General features: G+C 46.1%; 1 protein-coding gene across 2 annotated transcripts in view; it reads right to left on the bottom strand.

Moving 5' to 3' along the window:
- Positions 1–23,724, bottom strand: part of VCL (vinculin) — a 115,855-nt gene that overhangs the window by 2,957 nt on the left and 89,174 nt on the right. The window contains exons 11-21 of one of the 2 annotated variants that reach the window (XM_046026930.1): positions 22,491–22,681; positions 20,688–20,887; positions 19,022–19,150; positions 14,496–14,645; positions 12,577–12,685; positions 11,169–11,471; positions 9,362–9,486; positions 7,864–8,049; positions 4,562–4,765; positions 2,355–2,558; positions 1,858–1,962 (exon numbers count right to left, since the gene is read on the bottom strand). In XM_046026930.1, coding sequence (XP_045882886.1) covers positions 1,858–1,962; positions 2,355–2,558; positions 4,562–4,765; positions 7,864–8,049; positions 9,362–9,486; positions 11,169–11,471; positions 12,577–12,685; positions 14,496–14,645; positions 19,022–19,150; positions 20,688–20,887; positions 22,491–22,681 — 1,906 coding nt within the window. The remainder of the gene's footprint in view (positions 1–1,857; positions 1,963–2,354; positions 2,559–4,561; positions 4,766–7,863; positions 8,050–9,361; positions 9,487–11,168; positions 11,472–12,576; positions 12,686–14,495; positions 14,646–19,021; positions 19,151–20,687; positions 20,888–22,490; positions 22,682–23,724) is intronic. The other variant, XM_046026931.1, reaches the window with a different exon arrangement.

Here is a 23,724-nt window from a genome sequence, read left to right as displayed (position 1 = left end):
CTTTGAGGATTTTGTCAAGTCTCTAGATTCTTCCCTGGAAAATGCTAACATTTGTAAAATTTGTCCAGGCAATTTCTAAGGGTTCATCGGCTCTGAGAGACATAACTATGGGCTTAAATTCCCGGTCAGCTGATCTTTTCACTCAGTCAACAAAGGCTGAGGCCCAGATAGGTTAGGAGATTTGCAACCAAACTTACACAGTAATCAGGATGAGGACACAAAACTGACTTGCAGTCCTGTGTTTTTGCATTCTTCCCCACTATCAGTGTCTATCCTTTTATATTAGACTATGAGGTAGAACGTAGTAGATACTCCCAGAATACATTTGTGTTGGTGAATTAAATGATATGGTCTGAAACTATGAGTCCTATCCTTCCTTCTCTGTTTCCACCACTTCCTTTTCTTGAGGTAGATGAGACCACATGATGGGAAACAGCCCAGTGCCCACACCCTGCCTAGAACACACGGAAGTCAGGGGTGAAGATCCAATACCCACGGCGCACGAGGAGGGTGAGGGTGAGAGCTACTGGATGAAAACACAGCCATGAAAACACCACTGTGCTAGACCGTAGCCTCCCTGTCTCCTCCAACGTGCTCCTGGCCTGAGATCAGGAATGGTCTCCCAAACTACCTGCGAGTTCCCCAGGGAGAGGAACTCTCAGAAATCTTTTTTTTCCTTTTTTAATTAAGATTTTATTTGATGGAGCACCTGGGTGGCTCAGGCATTAAGTATCTACCTTCAGCTCAGGTCATGATCCCAAGGTCCTGAGATCAAGCCCCTGGTTGGCGGAAAGCCTGCTTCTCCCTCTCCCACTCCCTCCACTTGTGTTCCCTCTCTCAATGTGTCTCTTTCTGTCAAGTAAATAAATAAAAATCTTAAAAAAAAAAAAAAAGATTTTATTTGACAGAGAGAGACACAGCAAGAGAGGGAACACAAGCAGGGGGAGTGGGAAAGGGAAAGCGGGCTTCCCACCAACCAGGGAGCCCGACATGGGGCTTGATCTCAGGACCCTGGGATCATGACCTGAGCTGAAGGTAGACACTTAATGCCTGAGCCACCCAAGTGCCCCTCTGTCTATTTTTGTTTTACTCCCCTGCTCAGTGTCCAATACAATCCCACATGCGTATCCGTGTGAGCCCATCTGGGCAGTTCAACAAAAGATGCGCTACCTACGGTAAGAAGATGCTAGTAGACTGGCTCACAGCAGGACCGACTAGAGAGGAGATACAGAGGAGAAGAGATGCCCAAAGGAGGGCTTTCCCTATAGTCCTGGGCCACGTTTCCAGGAGGCAGCGGAGGACAGACTCCAAAAAGTGGTTGCCAGCCCTTAAAAGAACCCTCCCGCCAACTTTATTTCAGTGTCTGTCAAAGAAACCAGGAGAAGCACCTCCTTTGAGCCGGCATTTCAGCCTTGGCGCACGCCTGTCTCAGGCCCCTGAAAAGCCGACGCTCTTCACCTCCCCAGGTACCTCTCACCCGGTGAGCTGGGAAGCACAAGTGCTTTCCAGCCGCAAAGATACAACGGGCAGGACTGAACGGGCACTGGAGGCCTCCAGAGAGTCACGCCTGTTCCACAGAGACAAAGAACTGAGCCGAGTCGCAAGTGTTAACTGGTACGTCACCCCAGGCCTCAGCTTCCCCTCTGTGAAGTGACGAAAGTTGCGCAAGAACTTTCCTTCCCCTTCGAAGTTTCTGACGCATCTGTGCAACACAGATGCCCTTCTAAGAGAGTTCAAGAGTCCATTCCACATACTGAATACTCAAGTCACAGGTCAGGTATTCCCCAAAGCTGAGTTAAATCGCTATAAAGTGGCTCCAAAGCTGTTGGCAAGAAACCAGAAGCAGCGGTCACATACCTGCTCAGACTCCTCGTCACTGATGTTGGTCCGGCCCAGCATAGTGGCCTTCACCGTGGACAGGATCTTGAGTTGGGTGCTTATGGTTGGGATTCGCTCACATACCTAAGAAGCAAACTTAATTTAGCATGTTTCTAATGTTTTCCTTGCCCACAAGCTCTTTGAGGGCATGACTTCTCTACCTCTGATTTCCTAGAGGATGGCGTGCAGAAGACACCCTGTAAATTAGCAGCAGAATCCCACTTGGTTTCTCCCTAGGATCAGTACAGTCCCTCTGTTCAAAAAGGAAGCATTATAATTTTTTCATTTGATTAGGCGAGAAATTTTCTTGTCTTTCCCAAGTATACATGTGTATTTCTCCTTTCTGCTATTTCTTCAGAGCTCCTCCACCTCCTCCTCGCTCATCCAGTTTTCTCTCCTGCTTTCTCCCTCCCACGGCCCAACTCAGACACACACACACACACACACACACGGGCGCCCGCGCTTCTCTTCCGTACCTGTAAGAGATTGGTTCTAATCCGCTTATCTGTGCACTGCTTGGCGACCTCCTTGGCCAACCGCGTCACCTCATCTGAGGCCTTGGCAATGTCCTTGGCACACTGAATCAGTGCCCGCTTGGTACCACTGCCCCCTCTTACCAGCCGAGACATCTCAGCCATCAGCAGAGCCATGCGCTTGGCTGCTGCAATGATGTCATTGCCCTAGAGAGAGAAGCAAAGATATAATGTGAGCTCAGCCCACACTATGGCCAAGTTAGGGAAGGAAGGAAGAAACGCAGAGAAGAGAGGAGGGAGCCTGCTGCTCTAGCAGCCTCTGGAAGGGTGAGGAGAGAAGAAAAGGACTGTTCTTGAGTGATACGGACAGTACAGGAGGACAGAGAGAAGAGAGAGCCGGGGGGCTCCTCCCAGCACTCAGTGAGAGAGACAGAGAGAGACAACCCTACTGAAAAGAGGAAGACCTGAAGATTAGTCTGGAAGGGCAGTATGTGCGCCCCGCATAGCACTGAACAAGCACTTCATCTCCAGGTTAATCATGTCAATCAAAATGAGGACAGGACGGAGACGTTGGTTAAACAGGCATTTTCCTTTCTAGAGGGGAAAGCAGGAGAGCTTGCTTGAGGGGAAAAATACAGAGGAGCCTTTCCAGACGCTGAAATCATCCTCTTCACCCTAACCCTTGTTACAAATAGCAGCCAAGGACTGTGGTTGCTGAGCTAGGATTTAAACCAAGTAACTATTATCAGCTTTGGTGAGAAAAGATCTATTTTCTCACCTAGACTGTTCCTGCCCTCCCTGCTACCGCGTCTTATTTGTCCTGTCGGCCTCAGGGAACATGTTATTTTAATTTGTCACATTTAAAAAGGCCAAGAATCAATTCCTCAGTCCTCTCAGCTAAGTGGCTTCAATTAAAGAAACCTTCAGCTAAGAGCAGAAAAGTATAAGCCATGAGCAAGCTGTACATGGAGCCCCCACTCCAGCTCGTAGCAGTTTACCTTCGATGGGCATTTGGGTTCATTAAAACCCTCGTGGGTCATAATAAAGAAATGTATAAGGAATTTACTTTATGCCCTCAAAAGGTGCACCTTTTGGCTGCTAACAACCAAAAACAACAACCGCAATGTTCAAAACTAACTAATAGGTCAGGCCCTGCTCATTTTTCCCCTCACGCTTTTCATTTTTCTGCACAAGGCAGTGAGGCATACACAAACCATGCCCTCCTGGGCGCCCTGTGAGACACCCCCACAGGCACCCAGAGATGGCCAAGCGCTATGCTGGGAGGCGTGTAACATCTCAGGCAGTCACGGAGGCCACAGAGAATATGGGGAAGGGAAAAAATCACGAGAGCAGGGGCAGGTTAGACATGGCCGTCTGGGCCCATCTCTTCCAGGGTAGACCTGGGATCGTTCCAGGATTCATGAACTTGATTAGAAAACAGTGTGGTGCTGAGGTTAGTTATTATCCATCACTCTTCAAACCCTTTCTTCTTGCAACATGCTACCTTCAAAGGGGAAAAAGTGATCACCCTCCTCCTCCACTCCCCACACCAGTGTTGGTTCGGTCCCCAGGCCAAAGCTCTGTGGCTGCCCATCCTGCAGCCCTAAGTGCTCTCTGCTCTTCACCCCCAGTCCATCCCCCTGGATCACCTGGACAAGCAGTCAGTGAAGCCCCCTTCCCTGTGGGTTCCCGTCAAGGCCAGCATCTGCCAGGCAGCCAAGTGCAGGGCAGCAAGCAGTCCGCCCCCAGAGACCCTGCCATATAAAGCTGCTTCCCACTCCGGTCCACTCCGCCTGAGCCATCCGTGAGAGGTCAGCAGAGGACGGGGTGGCAGGCCAAGCTCCATGGTCAGGCCAGGTGACCTCTTAGTGGTCTACAGTGGTTCCTGACCTGCAAGTCATTGAGAGACCCAGAGCTTCCCAAGGGGTTTAGGGTTCTAATCATGGCCCCGAGGTCAGTAAAAAAACGAATCCTTTCAGAAAGTGACCCCATCTCTACCCCCGACCGGACATAAATGCAATCCAATTAATCGGGCATTAGCAGACCTATCAAACTCGTGAAGCCAGTCCTGACAACAAGGTGCAGACAGACAGAGGCCCGCCCCGCTCAGACTCACAGGACTCGCACAGATCATGAGTGATGCAATGTGTCAAGGCTGCACATGGCCGGATGCATACAGAGCAGCCCCGCCGGGGGCGCCAGATCAGTACCTTACTAGACCACTTGGTAGCTTCCCGATGCAGGGACTGAGCCGCGGCCAGAATGGGCTGGTTGACCGGCTGATTGGATGGCATTAACAGCAGCTCGGGTTCGAAATCGTCTTCCAAGTCAGGGGGGACAAGGAACCCAACAGCATCAGCCGCATCTGCCTCAGCTACAACACCTACACCCACCTCAGCGGCCCGGTTACCCGGCTTTGTCGATGGCAGGAAGGATGAGAAACGGGGACAGTGTTAGTCAGAGCAGTAGGACAGGGGAGCTGAGCATCACTTGGTTTAGTAACCAAAGTTTGCCTAGGATGGGAAAGAAAAACAGCACCTCTCCAGAAGCCAGACGAACCAAACTCCACCGAAGGGGGAGTCTCAGCCTCCAGCACCAGCCCGAGCCCCCCCCCCCGCCCCGTTGTCAGTGAGGGAAAGAAAGAGACTCACTCCAATGGCAAAAGGTTTCCGAGAAAAATTTAAACCAAGAAAGCAAGTGGCATTCCTTCTTTATTTATACACTTACGACCAAAGTTAAACTTGCCAAGAATAATTTTCATGTCACAACATTTCTGAGGAGCCAAACAACCAAACAATAGTAGCTGATTACCTTTAAAAGGAATCCAGAGGGGAAAAAAGTAAATGCAGCCACACAACTTGCTCTGAACGGAACAAAGTGATCCCCAGCCCCCGGCCCCCGCTAGCTCCTATGCAAACTGTTCTAGATCTTCTGGGACACAGGAAGTGACCTGGGTCAGCTCTGCAAGCTGCCAGACACAGATCATTACTTCCAGCAGGAGTTAGAAGGTCCCAGCATTTAAAAATGATACAGCAGAAGCCACGGACAGCAAACCAGGAAAGAGGCACAGAAAACAAGCACAGTGGTGAGTGAGGAGGACTTATCAAATCCCCCGCCAGCGGAAAGGAGGCTCCAGAATGGGCCTCACCCAGCTTCCCATCTCAGGGAAAACCCACACTTCCGACCAGTTCTCTCTATCCCCTCAAGGCCTTGGACACAAACACCTCCAGGACCTCCTCCTGCACCTGCTGCAGCTACGGACCCAGAAAGCTGTTCCCAGGCTACAACTTAAATCTCTCCCGTTGCACAGCAGGGTTCTCACCCCAACCTTAAGGTACATACTTCACAGATAACCTAAGAACATAGCTACTGACCAACGCTGAGTTCAGAGAAGCCCAAATCAGTACCCACGAGAGAACAGGACCCGTGACGGGGAGAGAATGCATTTAATAGCACGGATGGGGATTCCGAAAGGCCAGGGCAAGCAAGCGGCAGTGTGATCAGATGCTGAAATAGGCCGAGGGGAAAGAAAACAAAAGGAAATGCCTAAATGAAGGCAAGCCACGTATATGAAGAATGGGGAACGCACATCCTTCTTTAAAAAAAAAAAAATTTAAAGTAATCTCTACCTAATGTGGGGCTCGAACTCACAACCCCAAGATCAAGAGTCAAGTGCTCTACCTAGTGAGCCGGCCAGGCATCCCAGAACACTGGTTCTTTATATCAAACATCTCTAACCGAGAGGAAGAGTTTACTTGGAAGTTTATTTGAGGTTGCTGTCGCTCCTAAAATTCTTATCCTGCACAGGAAACCTGTCTCCAAAAGGTGATGACAAAGTTGGAGAATTCAGAGCAAACAATGGGTTCAGGTACGTTCTAAACCCTTTCCCTAAACTCTGTCTCAACCAGGACTCATCAACCAGGACTCCTTAGAGGAAAGGCCAGCTCACTGCTGCTGGGGAGCAGAGTCCCAAGGTGTACAAAGACAGACACACAAACACATACCACCCTCACCACCCCAAACACACCCGGTCAAGGAGCTCCTGACTCACAGCTCAAAGTCGGCAATTCTCCAATGCTCCACGCCTGCATACAGTCAGACCTAAAGACTTCTGGCCACAAATGGCAGAGTGGAGTAAATATGTAGGCCGATGCTGTCTGCCCCTTAAGTTTGTTTATAATTCAAGTGTATTTTGTGTCCTGCTACACGATATATCTGGGTTTATTGTAACGAAATTTATTTATTAACTTATTTTTTAAAGCTTTTATTTCTTTATTTAACAGAGAGAGAGAGAGAGAGAGAGCGCACAAGTAGGAAGAGCGACAGGCAGAGGGAGAAGGAGAAGCAGGCTCTCCACTGAGCAGGGAGCCCGATGCGGGGCTCGATCCCAGGACCCTGGGATCATGAACTGAGCCGAAGGCAGCCACTTAACCGACTGAGCCACCCAGGCGCCCCATGTTGTAATGAAATTTAGATCGCCTTTACAATCTTAGAGTAAAACCAAGCTCCACTGTCCCCTCCATCCCTCTTTCCACATGCACTGGGACTCTGCAAACTGTCCTGGAGGTGTGCACGCCCCAGGTAGAAAGGTAGGATTATAAATAATTCCACGGCCAGGCCCAACACCAGCAAGGTCACTATTCATTCCTTCTTAGAACCGAGGCTCACAGCTAACAGCACAGAAAAATAGAGAGTTTCAAAAACCAAGGGCCTTTTCCCAGCCTGGAAAAACCCAAGATCAGCTGCAAGTAGAAGGTCCCCCGGAAACTACAGTTAATACAAGAGCCTGAGATGGCCGAGGGCAGGAAAAGGCAAATAAATGGTGGGAATAAAGATCTAGAAGAGGGGGTCATATTACAAACAGTTGAGAACTGAGTTAGAACTACATTTCACCACCCAGTGAGCAAGAATGTTTAGTTCTTATCTAGAAAAGCTACCATGCACTTTGTTCATCATTTCAGGGGAAACAGGCAAAAGTTATTCACAGGGCCTGACAGGTGCAGCACCCACATTTTCACTGGCCACATGAATATTTACACTTTCAGATTTGTGGAGCTGGAGTTAGCCTGGAGTGGTCTTGAACTGGGGGGTGAGATGATTCTGAGAAAAGGACAAAGCACATAGCTCCTAAGCACAAATCTGCTTTCATGAAAAACAGAAGGAAAATGCAAACACTTCAGCCAACTCTAGCAGAGCCCACAGGAGACTGTTTCACATCTGGAGTACTGATACTTAGCAAGAGAGCACTTAAAGACATTCAGCAATCCTGAGAAAGAAAAACAATTTCTAAAAGACCCCAAATGTCGCAGGTCACAGGAGCGGATACTTGCATGGACGGAGGAAAGGAACCTCCTCTCAAACATCTCACTAAGCCACGAGGAAGAAGAGGATCGTGTTATTGGCGACAGCAGGAACCAGAAGCAGAGAGAGGGTAACTTTCCAATCAGACTCTTCTTCCTGGGCTGTGTGCATGTCTTCATCCTTTTCTGACAAGAAAAGCCTCATTACTTACCTTGCTGGACCACTTGCGAGCCTCATCGTGGAGCTGCCTGGCAGCCATCATCATTGGCTGGTTGATCACCTCCCCGGCTTTCTGCTCAGGGAACTCTTCATCCTTCTCCTCTGGTGGTGGGGGCCTGGGTGGAGGGACCTCACCCTCAGGCAGAGGTGGTTTGGGAGGAGCGAGCTCATCGGCCAGCTAGAGAGAGAATTACTGGGCTGTAAGTAAAACCCTAGGAACTACTCCCCCTCTAGAACTCTCTCCTTTCCTTTAAAAAGCATCCCCAGAAAAGCCACCCACGTTCATTCCATATAAGACCACCCACACGGAGCACAAGGACCACCTGCCTGAATCTCCACAGATGCGTATTTTCTTCCTCGCTTCTCCACAAAAAGCCAGCAGCTAGATAAGAGTTCTGGATGTATCCCAGGGAGGCACACACAGCTCTGCTGGACCAAGGCTCCCCAAAGAGGATGGATCTAATTTGTGGTCCTGACTGTTTCAGGGCAGTTGCACAAGCGACTAACTTCTCCCCGGGGCCTCAGTTTCCTCATCTGTCAATGAGGGGTAGCTAAACCAACTGACCTCTAAGATCTTGATTAAGTGTCAAGAATTTGCTGATCCCATAAGAAGCCAGGCCCCAGAGTAGCCCTCCCGCTGGCCCCAACCAGGCACCAAGACCCCAGCTACAAAGAAGCAAATGAAGCTGAAATGTTGGAGGCTAGAGAAGCACTGTGCCTCGACTTGGGCAAAAGGACCCAATTCTGTCTTCAACCAACTTAGAACATTCCATCTTTTACTGACATGAAAAACAGGAAAGTAAGTCAAGGAAAGTAAATCAAATTACTGCCTTGATGAGCGATTCCCAAAGTCCAGCTATCTCCAGTACTGTTAGTTAGAACAATCACCATTTCCTATTCTAGGATTTGTACCTATAAGTTATTGCCCAGCTAAGCCTCCTCTGAAACCATTTACCTACGGAAGAATAAATTTATGGCACTTTGGGGAACATAAAAAGAGTTGAAATTATAGTTGGAGAAAAATATACTTTAAAAAATAAGACTATTATTTTTGTTACTAAACAAAAAAAGAAAAAAGTCAAGTAAAGAAGACTGTACACAAATCTAACCACCTCAGTTTTGCCCTTGTCAACTGGGAACACAAAAAACATCTCGCCACCAGGTCACTTTCCCTGTCCTCAGTAACTCGTCCTGCGACCTTATCACTCATCACATCCACACTTCCCGCAGCCAGCACCTCTACTCCAATCACTCCCGGCCACAGCAGGCCAGCCCCACGGCCCCCACCGACCCAGCACGCCCTGCGCAGAAGCACGGGCGTAGGACTCCACTGATTCTGGAATGCAAGTCAACTTCTGTGTCCGAGGAAGCTTCAGGTAAAAGCCAAATGAAGACACCTCGTCCACGAGGCTCCGACACAGCTTACCTCCCTCTTGCTACAGTCCCAGCCCCCTCGGCTCAGTTCTCCCCGTCACTCTGAATCTACTTACACGGAGCTGTTCAAGATCCGGAGGAGGCGGCGGGAAGTCAGGCTCCTGAGGTTGGAAGGCTTCTCTGACCTTGGCCACAGCTCCCAGGATCCGATAACCCGAGTCCAGGAAGCTCTTTTGCAGGCCTAAACATAAGATGCCCTCACTTTCACTAGGCAGGTCAGTGCCCTGGAGCACCGTCTGTCCAGCAGCAGAACTGGCTTCTATGAACAAAAGCTGCATGTGAAGCTGCCAGGAAGCACCACAGGCAGTGACTGAAGGGCAAGGGCCGTAAGGGCCAGGCAGATGCCATGAGGCCAACAGAGAGTCACAAGGGTCACAAACCAGCTAATCCCTGTGGTGTGGGCAGGGTGCCTTCTTGCCTGCACAATCAGCAAGTACTCGAGACGTTGCTGGGTCTCGATCACTTCGGGCTCAGGTGGTGCTCATCACCCCTCTGGCGATGAAGCCGTCAAGAGATAAGCCTGCCCAACTCAGAACAGGGAAGATGTCATTTCAGATTGAGCAGACATCTCCCAGAGGACGTCTCACCTTTCTCCCAACTCCTTCGCTCACCTTGGCATTAAGTGTGTTAACCCCCTAGGTTGAGCTGCCGCTGCTACAGTGCCCAGTCACCTGGGATTCAGGAATTCTGCTCAAACTTCTAGAAACTCCAATTAGGAAATGGAGCGTATCCTTAGTGACGGTAGGTTGACGATGTGAGAAAGATCCTGCCTGGGCTAGGGGTGAACAGGGCAGCCCTTCCTTCCCATTCCCTAACATTGCCTGGATTCCACTCATGGGCCAGACACACTGGATGCTCCAAACAGGAAGGAATTCCAATGTTTCTAACCAAAGAAGTGGTAACATCTTCAGTAATACTGAAAACATGCTCACAATTCAGCTAAAGAAAATCCAGATTCTTTGGTATAGGATCAGGATATTCACCGATTTAAGCCCTCCAGATATGACAGAAACCAAAAATGTCTTACAGAGAAATAAGCATTTTAAGAAGAGCAGAAGAGGGGCGCCTGGGTGGCTCAGTGGATTAAAGTCTCTGCTTCAGCTCAGGTCATGATCCCAGAGTCCTGGGATCAAGCCCCCCATCGGGCTCTCTGCTCAGCAAGCAGCCTGCTTTCCTCTCTCTCTGCCTGCTGCTCTGCCTACTTGTGATCTCTCTCTGTCGAATAAATAAATAAAAAATCTTTAAAAAAAAAAAAAGAAGAAGAAGAAGAAGAAGAAGAGCAGAAGAGAAGATATGCCCGTTACATAAGCTAAATGGTTGATAAAATGGTTTTCGTGCCACTTTTGAGCAATTTCCAAAATAATGATTAAATGGAGCCAAGAGCCACCTAGTCAGACAACATGAAGAAAGCACAGAAAAGTCGATCCAGAGCAACTAACTTGCAATGAACCTGCCAGCATTGCAGAAAATATTCTGTGCCATATATATATTTTTTTAACATAAAAAGATTAATCTAGGGGCACCTGGGTGGCTCAGTGGGTTAAGCCTCTGCCTTCGGCCCAGGTCATGATCTCAGGGTCCTGGGATCGAGCTCCACATCAGGCTCTCTGCTCGGCGGGGAGCCTGCTTCCCCCTCTCTGCCTGCTGCTCTGCCTACTTGTGATCTCTGTCTGTCAAATAAATAAATAAAATCGTTAAAAAAAAAAAAAAAGATTAATCTAGCATTCTCAAAGTAAGGATCTGCAGTGTTTGCTCCCAGACGCAGTACGTGGTGGTGGCGGGTGGGTACACGTCATCTCAGCACCCTGTCAGCTTTCTGAGGTAACCTCTCAAGTGAGGTGAACCACGCCAGGCACTGCTTACCAGGGTCAGAGATGTTTCCGGCCACAGCCTTGGCATCCATCACCATGGGGGAGATGGTCTTGCTCAATTCGTCAGAGGCGGCTTTCACAGCCTCGCGGAACTTGGGATCCTCCGAGTTCTCCACCTCCCTCTTGGCCACCAGCAGGATGCGGTTGGCCCGGCGGGCGATGCTCGTTGCCCCGGCGACCAGCATCTGTGGCTGGATGTTGGCCATGGCTACTTTACACTTGTCCAGGTCTTTTTTAATTGCTTCTTCAGAAGCATCCAGCAGAGATTTGGTATCGATAGCTTCGTCCACCAGCCCTGTCAGGAGAACAGAAATGGAATTTCGTTTCTGTTTTAGAAGAACAGGGACCCAAAAACTCTCTTATCCACTCAAGTTTCTCACGTGAAAGTAGAACACCCAGAATTCTGTCCTCCAGCTCTAAGTCCTTTCTAAACAATCAAAAGCTTCCAGGTGATTTACCTTAGTTCAAAAAAAAAGTGAAGATGTCATCCAGGAGGCCATATAGATTCACAACACCCATACCGACCGTGGTCACCAGCCTTCTTGGGTCCTCCGCGGCCCACAGGAATCGCAGCGACAACAGGAGGATGGCGTCTCCGGCCTTCACCGCATCTCCACATTATGCTAATAACATTTTCTCTCTGCCCGGCTCACTCCACAGCCATCTGTTGCTTGTTGGCAGCTGGTCGTGCCCCAGACGAGCCACGAGGAGGGTTCTAATAACCTTGACGGCCTGCTCTTGTTTGTTACCTCTCTTCCGACACCCCGGGAGCTCCACTTTCAACTCTGGCTGCTAGGGACCCTGTCACGGCAGGTCCTGCAGGGACGCCGAGGACCCCACGTTCCTCATCTCCTCCCTCCTCACCTATTCCTCCCTCCACGGACAGTGAAGAAGGTTCGGAGGTGCCACTTCCCTAGCACAGACACACGTCTGTTGGCGGTTGGTTTCTCCTTTTTTTAAAAAACTACGTAGTTGACAAGTTGGAGGAAACTCTGAGACAAGTTGTATTAAATGGTAGCTATTGTGGTTCCTTGAAATGTGAACCCGCTGAAAATGACAGGGACACTTACTGTATCCACAAACACCGCCTCCAGCCTCTGAAACCAAACTCTGGTTCAGACTGAGCAAAGGCACTATTCAAAGGGAAGACAGGAGCTGTAACAATGAGCATCGCAGAGGGAGGGCAGCGTTAAAAGAAAAGAGACTCAAAGAGCCTCTCTTCAAACAAAGTTGCAAGGCCTGAATGAGAAGCCGCAGCCTTAATCAGGGCCAAGTACACTGTCGGGCACATGACCGTCCCTTCATCCAATTACAGCTGAGTAACATAACCCATCCTGCTCGAGTTTCTCAGAACTCATTCCTCAAGGACTAGACAGTAAGAGCTTCGCACACAACTCTACCTGTCATTTTTTCGACATTATCGATCCACTGGTTCTTCATGGTCTCAAAATGTTCGTAAGCAGCTTGATTTCCAGGATTCCTAAGTAAGATGCGAGCAGCTGAGATGACCTGTCAATGACAAAACAACCTTTAAACCCCAGGGTGTCCTCCCACTGGAATACAAACATTCAGCGAAGCTTTCCCCTCTCCACCTACAGATGGCACTAGAAAGCCAAAAATGCGCAAGTCTTTGCAGGCTGAACACAGGAGACTTGGGTCTCCTAAGGACCTCACCCGCGGGGCCAGAGCAGAAAGCTATACAGTCACAGCCTGATTTTTGAGCAGGTAACAGAATGACAAAGGAAATGGCATTCACTTGATATCTCAGAACACACACAGAACTGACATGTGTTTCAACCCTCGATGTGGACTCTTCCATCCTACAAAGCACCACCAAGAAAGATACTAAAAATTACTTTAAAGTGATATGTATGAACATTCATAAAAAAGTAACTGTCTACAGTTAATGAAGTACTGTCACATCCCATATCTTACTTAATCCTCACAACAACCCTATGAAACAGGACAGGTAACTTCTCCAACTTTACAGACTCAAAAACAAGACTCGGGAAATGTAAGTGACTTGTTCAAGAGCTCCCAGCGAACCAGTTACATAAGTTAGGGAAGGAACTAACATTAACCGAGTATTTGGTAAGTTACAGGCTACACATATAACCTCTCAGTCCTCCAAATTACCCATTAGGAAGGAATTCTCTCCATTTTACAGATGAGGAAATTCAAGGTCACAGAGGATTCAGGTCCAGATCTGTCTCCAAAATCTTTACTCTTGCTGAAGCTGGTACCTTTAGTTTTCTGTTTCTCTTTTTTAGGAATCTCAGTTCTGTACAGAAATACCTATGTTCTATGTCCCACATTTTATGAAAATTTTTAAAGAAAGTTATACATGTTCATATTTTGTAGAAGTATTTTTTAAAAGTTGGACACGTCTGATTTTTCAAGAGAACCTAACTTGTTAACATGCCACGTGGGCAAAAGATAAACAATAAAGAGGTGTATTTTTTTTTCCCCATCCTTTCCTGCAAGTTCCCATCAAAGCCAGTATCACAGATGTGTAAAGCCTAGCATGGGTCCTGAGGTACTACAGGTACATAATACACACCTGCTGAATAAATCTATTTTTTAAAAATGAATTTTCTATCATTTGCTTAGGGAAAATGTGCAAACATCACATTAAATGATGTTGAACTGGTATTCTTTTTTTTTTTTTTTAAGATTTTATTTATTTATTTGACAGACAGAGATCACAAGTAGGCAGAGAGGCAGGCAGAGAGAGAGGAGGAAGCAGGCTCCCCGCTTAGCAGAGAGCCTGACGTGGGGCTCGATCCCAGGACCCTGGGATCATGACCTGAGCCGAAGGCAGAGGCTTTAACCCACTGAGCCACCCAGGTGCCCCCGAACTGGTATTCTTAAGAACACCTCTCACATATTAGAACTTAAATTCCTGTCCAATTTGTTTTCTTTTGTTCCCACTCTTCCAGTATACTGTTCCCAGCACACTGGCTATAACTTGATTATTTAATGAAGTAGAAAGAAAACAAAGCCATGAACACAACCTCAAAGAGACACGGGGAAAGGCATAAGCTGTACAATGAAAACAGACTAACGTCTCAAGATTATCTAAATATTGCCCTAATTATGGGTGCGTGTGAGCAGAGGTTGCTTTACCTCTTTTTCTACTCTCAAAAGTTATCTATGATCATTGTAGAAAACTAAAACATAAAAATGATTTTGACACTGTGTTTCTTTCGTAACAATATTTAGTAAGTGCTCAAAAATGTACAGGAACTGTTCTGTAATTGACCTTTACTGAACACTACATGGTGAGTACTGAAACAATGAAGAGTAAACAAAATTCAACCTGGGGTGTGAGTTCTCGGGCCGTCTTTACTGATGCCTGAATGCCTTCCACTGTGGCTTTATTAGCAGTTCCAACAGCAGCCGCCTTCTCCGCCGTGGCACCAAGCCTTCCTGAATGGTGCTCGAAGTTAGCCGCCCTCTCATCAAATACCTTGAGGAGAAACAAAGACATTAGGAAAACTTATTTCAAGAAAATGAGTCAGGAAGCCTAAGAAAAACTCTTTCTTAGCCTAAGAAAAACTCTCTCTCTTGAGCAGCAACTGCTCAAGCAAAGACTTCACAGATGACATCAAATCCTAGTGACTACGACCACAATCTGGCGATTGCCAGGTCCTGGCCTTGCTCTATCTCCTCAGAGGCTTGGCCATAAGCATCACGCACACACTTGACTTTCCGTTCAACCAACGCTAACCAAGTGCAGAGAGGACACACAGCACTGTGTCATCTGCAACAAGGAATTCACAGAGTGTGAAGACTTCAAAAATCCCTGTTTCCAAAAGTCTTATCCTATGGAGAGGACAGGCAAGCCCACTCCAGGCTCCAGGGTGCATGGAAAACTCAAGAATATCCACAGTCCTAAGCTGAACTCCAGCTTCCTCAAGGCAGCATCCCTCACATATCCATTACCATTAATGTTGTAAAAACTCTGCCCCTGACCTCCAGGGGAAAAATGATAGCTGGTGCTCACACTCAGGCTCAACACTAGGGCAAGGAAGACTGTTTTTATTCCCCCGCATACAAAACCGTCTACTGAATTATCCATTCACCTCTCAAATTTGAAAAAAAAAAAAAAAAAAAGAAGAAGAAGAAGAAGTTAGTTTTTCCTTTGACACGGTTATTATGTGAGGTTGCATACAACGAAAGGGACTATTTAACTCCAATAAAATGACAAAAGCGCATCTGTCACTTGTTTGGATAACAATGCTTGAAAATACAAGCATCCCAAACAGTGCTGGGTCAGGTTTACACTCTACACAGAGCATGTCAGGAACGGCCATGGCAGGACCCATCCTCTTCCTTGCCTCCTCCTGAGGGTCTGCCTGCCCTACTCGGAGACAGCTGTCTAGCTCCTGGTGGACCACCTCGAAAGCTCTGACAGGCTCCTGGTTCAAGAGCAGGCGTCAATCGCATTGCCAGGGCACTGTGTTGACCCACTCAAGTCTCTTCCCCACACTGGCCCCTTGTTTCAGTTCAGTCACCTGGGTTCTTGCCATTTAATGCTCAGAATCTCTGTCTAAATCTCTGATCTCCTAGTCCCCTTCACCTAGCCTGTCCTTGTTCCTTATCTTGGCTGGTCTCCCGCACTCTGGATCCACAGGGCTTTCACTTATCCTAGTTAATCCACCCAGTTCCAGCCCTGTCTGCTGCTCCTTCTGATTTAACTGGCTGCTCAGCCCACTTTTCTTATCACTAAGTCAACATTACTGAGCACCTACTATGTGCCGGACCCTGGAGTCGGCACTGAAGATATAAAAATGAGTAAGGCACAATTTCTGCACCTCAGGAGCTCACATCCTTGCTTATGAGCCAAAGGCCCATAAGCACTTATGATATTTATGATAGAGTGTACTGTGTACAATTATAAAGCTAACATTGCTACCATGGGAGCAAAGGGAAAGGCGCTAGCCAAGGAACTAGCCAAAAAAGAAGAAGGGAAAGATAACAGAGACAGAAAGAACAAGACATGGAAGGGAGAAAGGACAGAGTCTACACAAAACTATAAGCAATTAAATACTGCTGGGGCATGAACAGAAGGGCAGGGGTTCACAGGAAACAGGTACAGAGAGAGTATCAGGAACAGATCCTAGCACTCTGGCTTTATCCTATTAGAAAGGGAAGACCCACTGAAGGGCTTAGCAGTAAAACAGGGTCAAATCTTTTTTTTTATTAGTGGCCGAGTGATAGATTCAAAGACCAGTCATAGCTGTGCAGTCAATTAGGCAGCAGGGGACAGGGATCAGAACTAGAGCTGGAGCAACATGAATGGAAAATGTGAAGGATTCAAGAAATGTCTGTGAGATCAAATTAGCTCGCCTTAGTTATTTATTGGCCTGGGAAGAGTCCATGGCAACTCACAGATTTCCAAGAGGGAGAGAGAGAGTAGCAGGACAACACAGCCTGACGTATCAATGAACCAGCAGAGACCTTGATCTACTGGTCTAAAACTCAGAGAAGTCTGGAATGAAAAGAATAGCACATCATCCTCATCTAAAGGGACCATGAGCTGAACCACGCCATGATGTAGACTAGAGAAAGAAATGGGAGTCATCAGCAAATAAGAATTACACAAACCTCTACCCATCAATTCCACTGGTCTTAGGTGCCTGACCCAACAACCCCTTCTTCTTTGCTGCCAATACTCGCTTTCCTAGATTCCTCTACAGCTGGAGCAGCTTACGAAACATAAGTAAAGTCTCCTGGAGGATTTCTGGGAAAGCCTTTCCATTCAGCACCAATAATGTGCCAGACATTGTTTTAAGAACTGGGAATATTCTTTCCTGCTTTGTCGAAGATTAGTTGACCACAGAGTTGAGGGCCCATTTCTAGGTTATCTATTCTGTTCCATTAATCTGTCTGTTTCTAAGACGAGATGTCCATCGACAGGTAAATGAATAAAGAAGACATGGTGTATATATACAATGGATTACTCAGCCATCAAAAAGGATGCAATCTTACCATTTACATCGATGTGGTTAAGAACTGGAGGGTATTATACTGAGTGAAATAAGTCAATCAGAGAAAGACAATTATCATCTGATTTCACTCACATGAGTAATAAAAGAAACAGCGCAGAGGATCATAGGGAAAAATGGAATGGGAAGGAATCAGAGAGGGAGACAAACCATGAGAGAGACTCTTAACTATGAGAAAGAAACAGGGCTGCTGGAGGGGAGATGGGTGGGGGGATGGAGTAGCTGGGTGGCAGGCATTAAGGAGGGCACGTGATGTGAAGGGCACTGGGTGTTATATGTCACTAATGAATTACTGAACTCTACATCTGAAACTAATGATATTCTATATGTTGGCTAACTGAATTTCAATTAAAAAAAAATAATTTTTTTTGAAAAGAACTGGGAATAAAGGGGTGCCTGGGTGGCTCAGTCGGTTAAGCATCTTCCTTCAACTCAGGTCATGATTCCAGGTTTCTGGGATCGAGCCCTGAGTCGAGCTCCCTGCTTGGCGAGGAATCTGCTTCTCCCCCTCTGTACACCCCCACCGTGTTCTTGCTTGCTCTCGCTCTCTTTCACTCACTCTCTAATAAATAAATAAAATCTTAAAAGAATTGGGAATAAAGTACGACAAAGTCCTTGCCTGCATGGCCTTTCATGCTCATGTGAAGGAGAGAGACAAACAAGAAGTGAGATAAACACGTCAAACGTTGAAAAATGCTGAAGGGAAAAGTAGGATATGGAGATTAGGAAATCCCTGGGGCGGGGGGAGGGGTTGTATCTTCAGCAGTGACCCAAAAGTGACATTTCAGTAGGCGCTGATGAAAGGGAATGAATAACACAAGTAATTCTCTATGGGAGGAGCAGAGAGAACAAGCACAACGTTCGCAAGGTTAGAATGCGGTAAACATAACCGGGGCAGACTGGGAATACAACACGAGGTGGTCAGTGTAGACCGAGGCGCATAAGGGGTGAGGGTGGTAGGACCCGGGGTGGGAAAAGCCAGAGGGAACCAGACGCAGTGGTGTGCTGAAGCCACAGTCACAACTCCACCAGCCCCTCGGAGTCAAATGTGCCGTCTCTTCCCAAGTCTGTGTTCAGTGACCCCGCATGGAGACACCCACTGTGGGAATATTTACATCATGGAAACAAACTTGACAAACCAGGGCTTTTTGGCTTTTAGACTTTTTTCCTGGAGTGCTGCCCCAAGCACAGCACTGGCCTCCCTGTCATTGTAAGGACTCTGGCTTCTCTCGGGGACAGGAAGGAGTCGTCAGAAGGGGGTGAGGAGGAGAATGACATCAAATCATTTACAAGGACTGCCCTGACTTCTGTGTTGAGAATAAACTGTCCTGATAAAAGGGACAGTTGGGACTGGAGTGCCCTACCCCTTATTTCTTATAGCCCTGAACATGGTGCGTGGGGTTATAACAGCTGTCTCACACCAGCACAGAAAGACCAAGAAAATCCCAAGCATGCCAGCTCTCGTGGTGTCAAGGGTTGCCTATCTCCATGTTTCTTGTTACACAATAAAAAGAAAACCCATTTGTTTTTGTCTCTGAGAGGCAGGTCTTGAAGAGTTTACAACTAAAGACATATCCTACAGACTTTCCTCCTGACTGATGCACCTCGTGACTAAGGAAGGGGGGCCAAGGCCTTCCCTCCTCTGCCCTTGTACCCTTCGTCCACAATTTCGTAACCACTCCCAGAAGCACGTGGGAATCACATTTTACCTTTACAGATATACAAATAGATATAAAGTGCGTGTGTGTGTGTGTGTGTGTGTGTGTGTGTGTGTGTACGCATGTGCGTGTACACATCTGGCCAACAGAAGAAATGAAAGACCTCAGATACCCACTTCCTCCCTACTGGGAGCATCAGGAGGCGCAGTGGCCGCCACCGCCAACAGCTTGATGGGAGTTGTGGTATCGCTGAAAACATCGGACACCTCCTGAGTCATCGCCTCTTGCATCCGGGTTTTCAGATCCTTAAAAACATTGTTTAAGAACAAAAGTTACCAAAAATGTCCAAAAAGCGCATCTGTCAATGTCCTCACTTCAGTGACACATTCATCCATTCATTCAGTCTTTCGTTCAGTAAGTCTTTACGATCAACTATGTACAAGGTACCGAGCCAGCACGGACCAGGTGTAAGCCATGACTCCTGCCCTCGCAGAGATCAGCCTCTAGCAGGAAGGGTAAGACAGGACCCACATGTCCCTGGAGCCCGCTCCACCCAGACAAGAAATCTTACTTCCTTTTCTGTGGCTTCTAAGAAATAATCCTGAGATTCAGGGGGTGGAACCCAAAGACGACTCTGAAATGAAAGATTTCCTCCCCACTCCCAAAGCTGGAGGAGCCTGATAACGACCACAGAAACGGTAAGGATCGTTTGGGCGATGCAGTGCCAAATTTCTAAGCATTTTCTCACATTAAGAGGAAAGAAATTAAGGATGGCAATTTTTTTTTGATACATGTTTTTTAAGTTAAGTTTCTAGAAAACCGTTGATAACCAGTATATGTATCCATTTCTTAACATGGGTCTAAAGAGGATTCTGAGAAGTCATGAAGAGGCTCCTTTTCATAGTTGTCTTAGTCCAATCTAAGTTTTCTGGATTTATAAAAAGAAGCCTCAGTCACTCCCATTGTGTCTCAAGGTGGGCAGTTCATGATACCTGAGATGATTTTAGGTGTTAGGCCAATGTTCTTATTTTAATAATTACATGTTTTCTTTTAAAGAATATTAGGAAAGAGGGGCACCTGGGTGGCTCAGTGGGTTAAAGCCTCTGCCTTTGGCTCGGGTCATGATCCCAGGGTCCTGGGATCGAGCCCCACATCAGGCTCTCTGCTCCGCAGGGAGCCTGCTTCCTCCTCTCTCTCTGCCTGCCTCTCTGCCTAGTTGTGATTTCTCTCTGTCAAATAAATAAAATATTTAAAAAAAAAAAAGAATATTAGGAAAGATATACCTAGGTCATCAAGCTCATTATTTCAGGATTATTATGAAGCTACCTTTTAAATAGATTCACTCAAGTTTACAAAGGGATGCCTGGCAGATACCACGAAAGAGTTCCCACTGGACTGAAACTTGGAAAACTTCAGCTGTTGTCAAACACAGGTGAGCTTTTTCCTAATCAGCTCTGGACTTCCTTATACCCTCCCCGCTCCAGCCTTCACTCTCCCTAGACTCAAGAAATTATGTATCTTTAAAATCTCTTTCCCCTCCCTAGTCTGTCCATAACAGGAAGCAGAAAATGAAATATGATGGGACTGGGGAGGGAGACAACCACAAGAGACTCTTAATCTCAGGAAACAAACTGAAGGTTTCTGGGGGCTGGGGGGTAGGAGGGATGGGGTGACTGGGTTCTGGACACTGGGGAGGGTATGTGCTATGGTGAGTGCTGTGAATTGTTGTAAGACTGATGAATCACAGATCTGTATCCCTGGAGCAAATAATACATTATATGTTAATTAAAACACACAAAGAAAAACAGGAAGCAGAGAAATGTCATATGTGCTCCGAAGTACCTTTAAGGAGTCTTGGAGCTGAGAGGCAAGGGCTCTCGCCTGAGGACTCTCTCCTTCCCCTCTGGCAGCCAGGTCAGCCAGCTGGGCCGTCAGCTGGTCCACGCGGTCACACTTTGCAAGAAGATCTTGGCGATATGGCCCCATCATGACATTAGCCAAACGATGCCCTTCGGCCACAAGGCCCCGGATGGCAGCCTGACCTGGATCCAGAGGAAAATGCTGTAACTCATGTAGACTCAGAGAAGGCAACTGAAGTGCCTTTGTGCTAAACTACTCTGTTGGTTGGTTGGTTGTTTTTTTTTTTAATAATAACATTTAGTGGAGTTTTTGTCCCTAACAATAGAAAAATTTGGGAAATTCAGAAAAGTATAAATAAGAATAGATAATCCACCCATAATCCTCAGAGACTGACACAGCTGAACATTTCCTTCCTGTCTTCTGAAAAAGTATTTTATTCCTATTTATTTACTTAATTTTAATCCCAGTATAGTTCCCATACAGTGTTATGTCGGTATCAGGTATACAAAATAGTGACTCCAATTCTACACGTTACTCAGTGCTCATCACTTAAGCAAACCCTTAATCCCCTTCACCTGTTTCACCCATCCTCCCTGCACCAACCTCCCCCTCTGGTAACCATCAATTTGTTCTCTACAGTTAAGTCTGGTTTTTCTATTTTGTCTCAATTTTTGTTCATTTGTTTTGTTTCTTAAATTCTATATATGAGTGAAATCATATGGTATTTGTCCTTCTCTGACTGACATATTTCACTTAGCATTATACCCTCTAGATATAGCCATGTTATTACAAATCTTTCAGTCTTTTTTAATGCATTGCACATTCCTATACAAATACACATTTCTCTTTTACAAAAATGAAATTATACTTTACATTTACATATTCCTTGCTTTTTAAATTTAATGGGAGCATTTTTCCACATCACTGAATATTTTTTAAAAATTATGATCTCAAAATCTATATAATAACATTAACTATAATTATTGATCACTTATTATTAAACATTTATGCTGTTTATATACATTTTTGTATGTAACTCATTAGAAAATGTCTGATTATTTCTTATAATAAACTCCTCAAAGTCAAATTGGTAAGTCAATGAGTATGAACTTTTTTAAAGCTCTTAACACGTAATACTAAATTGCTGTTCAGAACGTTTATACCAATTTATTCCTCCCCCAGTAAATTATACATCTGTCTGATTCTCCAACACTGGGAATCACCAATTTAAAAATTTATCTTTTTATTCAACAAACACAGTAAATGAAGTAAATAGATCTCTCAGCTTCAGCTGGCTTGCTATCATAAAATGACCTAAATTCTTATAGATTCATTCCTAAAATCTCCCCAAAATCAAAACTCTAGGTTATCAATTCTACCGGTGACTATGTGGTGCAGGAGCCCTTACAAATGAAAATAACCTTGGTAGTTAAGTGTCTCTTACTTATTTTCAAAAATTACATTTAACTGGGTATTTTCCAAGGACTGCAATCGAAATACAACAGAATGGAAGTAGACAGAGGCTGGAAATAATTAGTTCAAAGTTTCAGTTCCAACCTGAGGACCTTTCTATTTGCCCAAGGCAAAGTCATTTATTTGCTAATTCTTTTTTATTAAATCACAGGAATCATATTGGCTACATTTGCAAATGGAGTCCCACTGTAGAATGACTTATTCACCAGTCGCTGAAGAACCCAACTGCAGATGAACAAGATCTCTATCAACAACTTCTTTCTTTTCCCTGAGACCAGTTTAATGAGGATTAAGTGCACTTAATGGCCTTACCAACACCTCGGTCATCCACTGTGGGATTATCAATCCACCGCTGTGCCTGCTCAATCTTGCCCTCCAGGTGGACAGCTGCCTTAGTGGGCCTGCTGTTGGCCACAGCTCTATTGGTTTTGGTCTGCAAGTTCTGCAGGGCTGTGGCCACCTGTTTGGCCAATGCTCGGGCCTCTGGGGAATCTCCTTTGCCTCTTTAGAGGGAAAAAAAAAAAAAAAAGCCATCCTGTCACAGACACTATTTACACTGAGATGATTTGAATTGCTCTACAAATGCTAATGAGATGACAAATTGCTAATGATTATTATTAACTTAGTTTGGAAGGAGAGTGGTTTTTTTGGCACTAAAGTTAAGAAATTAATCATTTAAATTCAGATTGCATTATCCCAGTTAAAACATTAAATATGAGTTTGAGTCAGTCTACCTCAGTCAAGCTCAACCATTTGGTCAGCTGAACTCAATCAAATATCACTCAGTCAGCCATCATGGGAAATGCTAGTTCCATGAGGAACTAGGTGGGCCCAAGTAGCCATGTATGCTGTGTAACAGTAACTGAAGTAGTTATAGAACTAGTTATAATAGAACCAGTAATAGTACATTCTTTTTTCTTTTCTTTTTTGAGAGAGAGAGCATGAGCAGGGGTAGGAAGGTGGGTGGGTAGGGAGACAAGAGACGCAGACACCCCGTTAAGCAGGGAAACTGGCGCAGGGCTTGATCCCAGGATCCTGGGATCATGACCTGAGTTGAAGGCAGACACTTAACCCACTGAACCACCCAGTCGCCCAGAAGTACAGTCTCTGAAGTCCCAACTCTGACAGGTACTATTGCAAAGACTCTTATATTATTTAATCCTCACAACGACCCTTTGAGGTAGATACCAGTATTATCCCATTATTCGAAAAGCAAAACTGAGGTGCTAAAAGGTTGGACAACTTACCCAAGGTCCTATCACTTCCTTTGATGGACTCAGGATTCAAACCCAAGAACTCCACCTGACCTCCCGAGTCCTTCCTCTTAGATACTTACATTGCTATCAAGCAATTCTCTCCCCTTTGCCATAACTGATTGAACTGGTTATCTAACTCAAAGATAACATGGCCACAGTCAAGCAAGTCACGTATTTCCGGTGTGCCTAAGAGTCACCTAGAATCTTAGTTTTAAAGGCAGATTGTTAAACCCACCATCAAGAGATTCTGATCAAGTATGTTGGTGTGGGGCCCAGGGTATACATTTTTT

Source organism: Meles meles, chromosome 13, assembly GCF_922984935.1.
Source record: "Meles meles chromosome 13, mMelMel3.1 paternal haplotype, whole genome shotgun sequence".
Taxonomy (NCBI): Eukaryota; Metazoa; Chordata; class Mammalia; order Carnivora; family Mustelidae; genus Meles; species Meles meles.
Note: the sequence above shows the minus strand (reverse complement) of the source record. Positions and strands in the feature narration are given on the sequence as shown.